Source organism: Cyprinodon variegatus, unplaced genomic scaffold (genome assembly GCF_000732505.1).
Source record: "Cyprinodon variegatus isolate N-32 unplaced genomic scaffold, C_variegatus-1.0 Scaffold687, whole genome shotgun sequence".
In the NCBI taxonomy this organism is placed as follows: Eukaryota; Metazoa; Chordata; class Actinopteri; order Cyprinodontiformes; family Cyprinodontidae; genus Cyprinodon; species Cyprinodon variegatus.
Window position 1 is genome coordinate 52,766 of NW_015151140.1, and position 1,631 is coordinate 54,396.

General features: G+C 49.1%; 1 protein-coding gene across 1 annotated transcript in view; it reads left to right on the plus strand.

The window, feature by feature from the left end:
* The window catches only part of LOC107097351 (malate synthase-like), an 18,376-nt gene that overhangs the window by 10,535 nt on the left and 6,210 nt on the right, over window positions 1-1,631 (plus strand). The window contains exons 7-8 of the mRNA XM_015394478.1: window positions 753-909; window positions 991-1,189. Coding sequence (XP_015249964.1) covers window positions 753-909; window positions 991-1,189 — 356 coding nt within the window. The remainder of the gene's footprint in view (window positions 1-752; window positions 910-990; window positions 1,190-1,631) is intronic.

Sequence of the window (1,631 nt, forward strand, 5' to 3'; positions counted from 1 at the left end):
ACTGGGGTTCAAGGAGACAGAAGCAGACATAGAAAAAGAAGCATAGATAGAAAAGTGTAAGGAGACAGAGACTGGATCCAAAAAATCCCAGACAGATTAGTGACGTTTTGATGGGTTTATTGAAAGGGTTAATCTGAAAGCGGGGCTGAATCTGTGTGGGCAAACAGGCTGCAGGTAGACAAGCGGGCAGATTGAGGGAGGTTTACCAGTTTTATCCAGGACGGAGAGGCAGGCAGTTTAGCGGAGCTTTTCAGAGTCAGAGATCCAGAGAGAGGGGAGCAGGCAGGCAGAATCAAACAGGGGTCAGGTAGGCTCGGAGTCAGGGGGCAGATCGGGTCAGAAACAGATAGGCGGGCAGGTACTCTTTAGATGCTGGACTATTCGTAGCGGGTTGGCTCGAGATAATCTGGCACAGAGGACTGATCTGATGGGTATTTTAAAGTGCTGGAAACAGGTGACTCCAGTCAGAGCTGATTGCAGGCGGGTGGAGCAGAGCAGGTGTGTGGACTGGGTGATCAGGCCAGAATCAGTGCAGAAACCATTACAGAAAAGGCAATTGTAAAAGGCGACCCCGCCAGGAAACACGCAGCCTTTTCTTCCTCAGTGCCAACAGACCTGGCTGAGCATTTAGTGGCACATCAGAAGGTTGATATCCAAATGATCTGAATTACTTTAGGAGTCCCACAGGAAAGTTCTTTGGTTCCTTTGAGGTGTTGAGAGATGTGTGTGAATGAGATGTTCTCTGTGTGCAGCTTGGCCTCCCGCTGGGCTGCATAAAGGCGACGGTGCTGATAGAAAACGTCTTGGCAACATTTGAAATGGAGGAGATCCTCTACGAGCTGCGGGAACACTCAGCAGGGCTCAACTGTGGCATCTGGGACTACTCTGCCTCCTTTGTCAATAAGTTTGGTGAGACAGACGCGGTTCCCGCTGCTTCAGCAGGCCCAATTTCAGAAGGAGCCACTGCTCTACAGATGCCACCTCTTCCAGGTCACCGGCAGGACTTCCTGCTGCCAGACCGCAGCAAGTACGTCAACATGGAGAAGCGTTTTCTGCGCAGCTACATGGACCTGCTGGTCCAGACGTGTCACCGACGTGGAGCGCTGGCCACAGGAGGCATGGCCGCCCTGCTGCTGCCTCCCAGTCACCAGGAGGACTCCTACCGCAGGGTGCTGGCCTCCGTGGAAAGGTAAAAACCCCTAAGATCAGGCAGCGCCGAGCACAGCAGAAAAGGCCTCATATGGTTTAATAGACAGTTTTTCCATAGGGGCATAGAAACAAAGCCTAAAGTAACGGGTAATAGTTCATGGTTAGATGTATTAAGTGAACCAGAGACACTTGCAGCCCTGCAGATGAGATAAAAACTGTGATCCAACAGTGAGACAGTTCTACAGGCACACAGCTTGGTTACTGCAGTTATGAGATACTCCTGGTAGCAGCGGCTAAAGCTAGTCTTTAATGTGTGAAGTAAAGAACTTTTTAAATATATGCCTAATATTAAATATTGTCTGTACCAAAATACTCTAATGGTTACCTTACAAGATAGATGAATGTCGTGATATTTGGGAATTCGCCAGAAACCAATAGATCAGGGGTAACCAATTACAAACCATAGGGGTCCAAATAAAGAA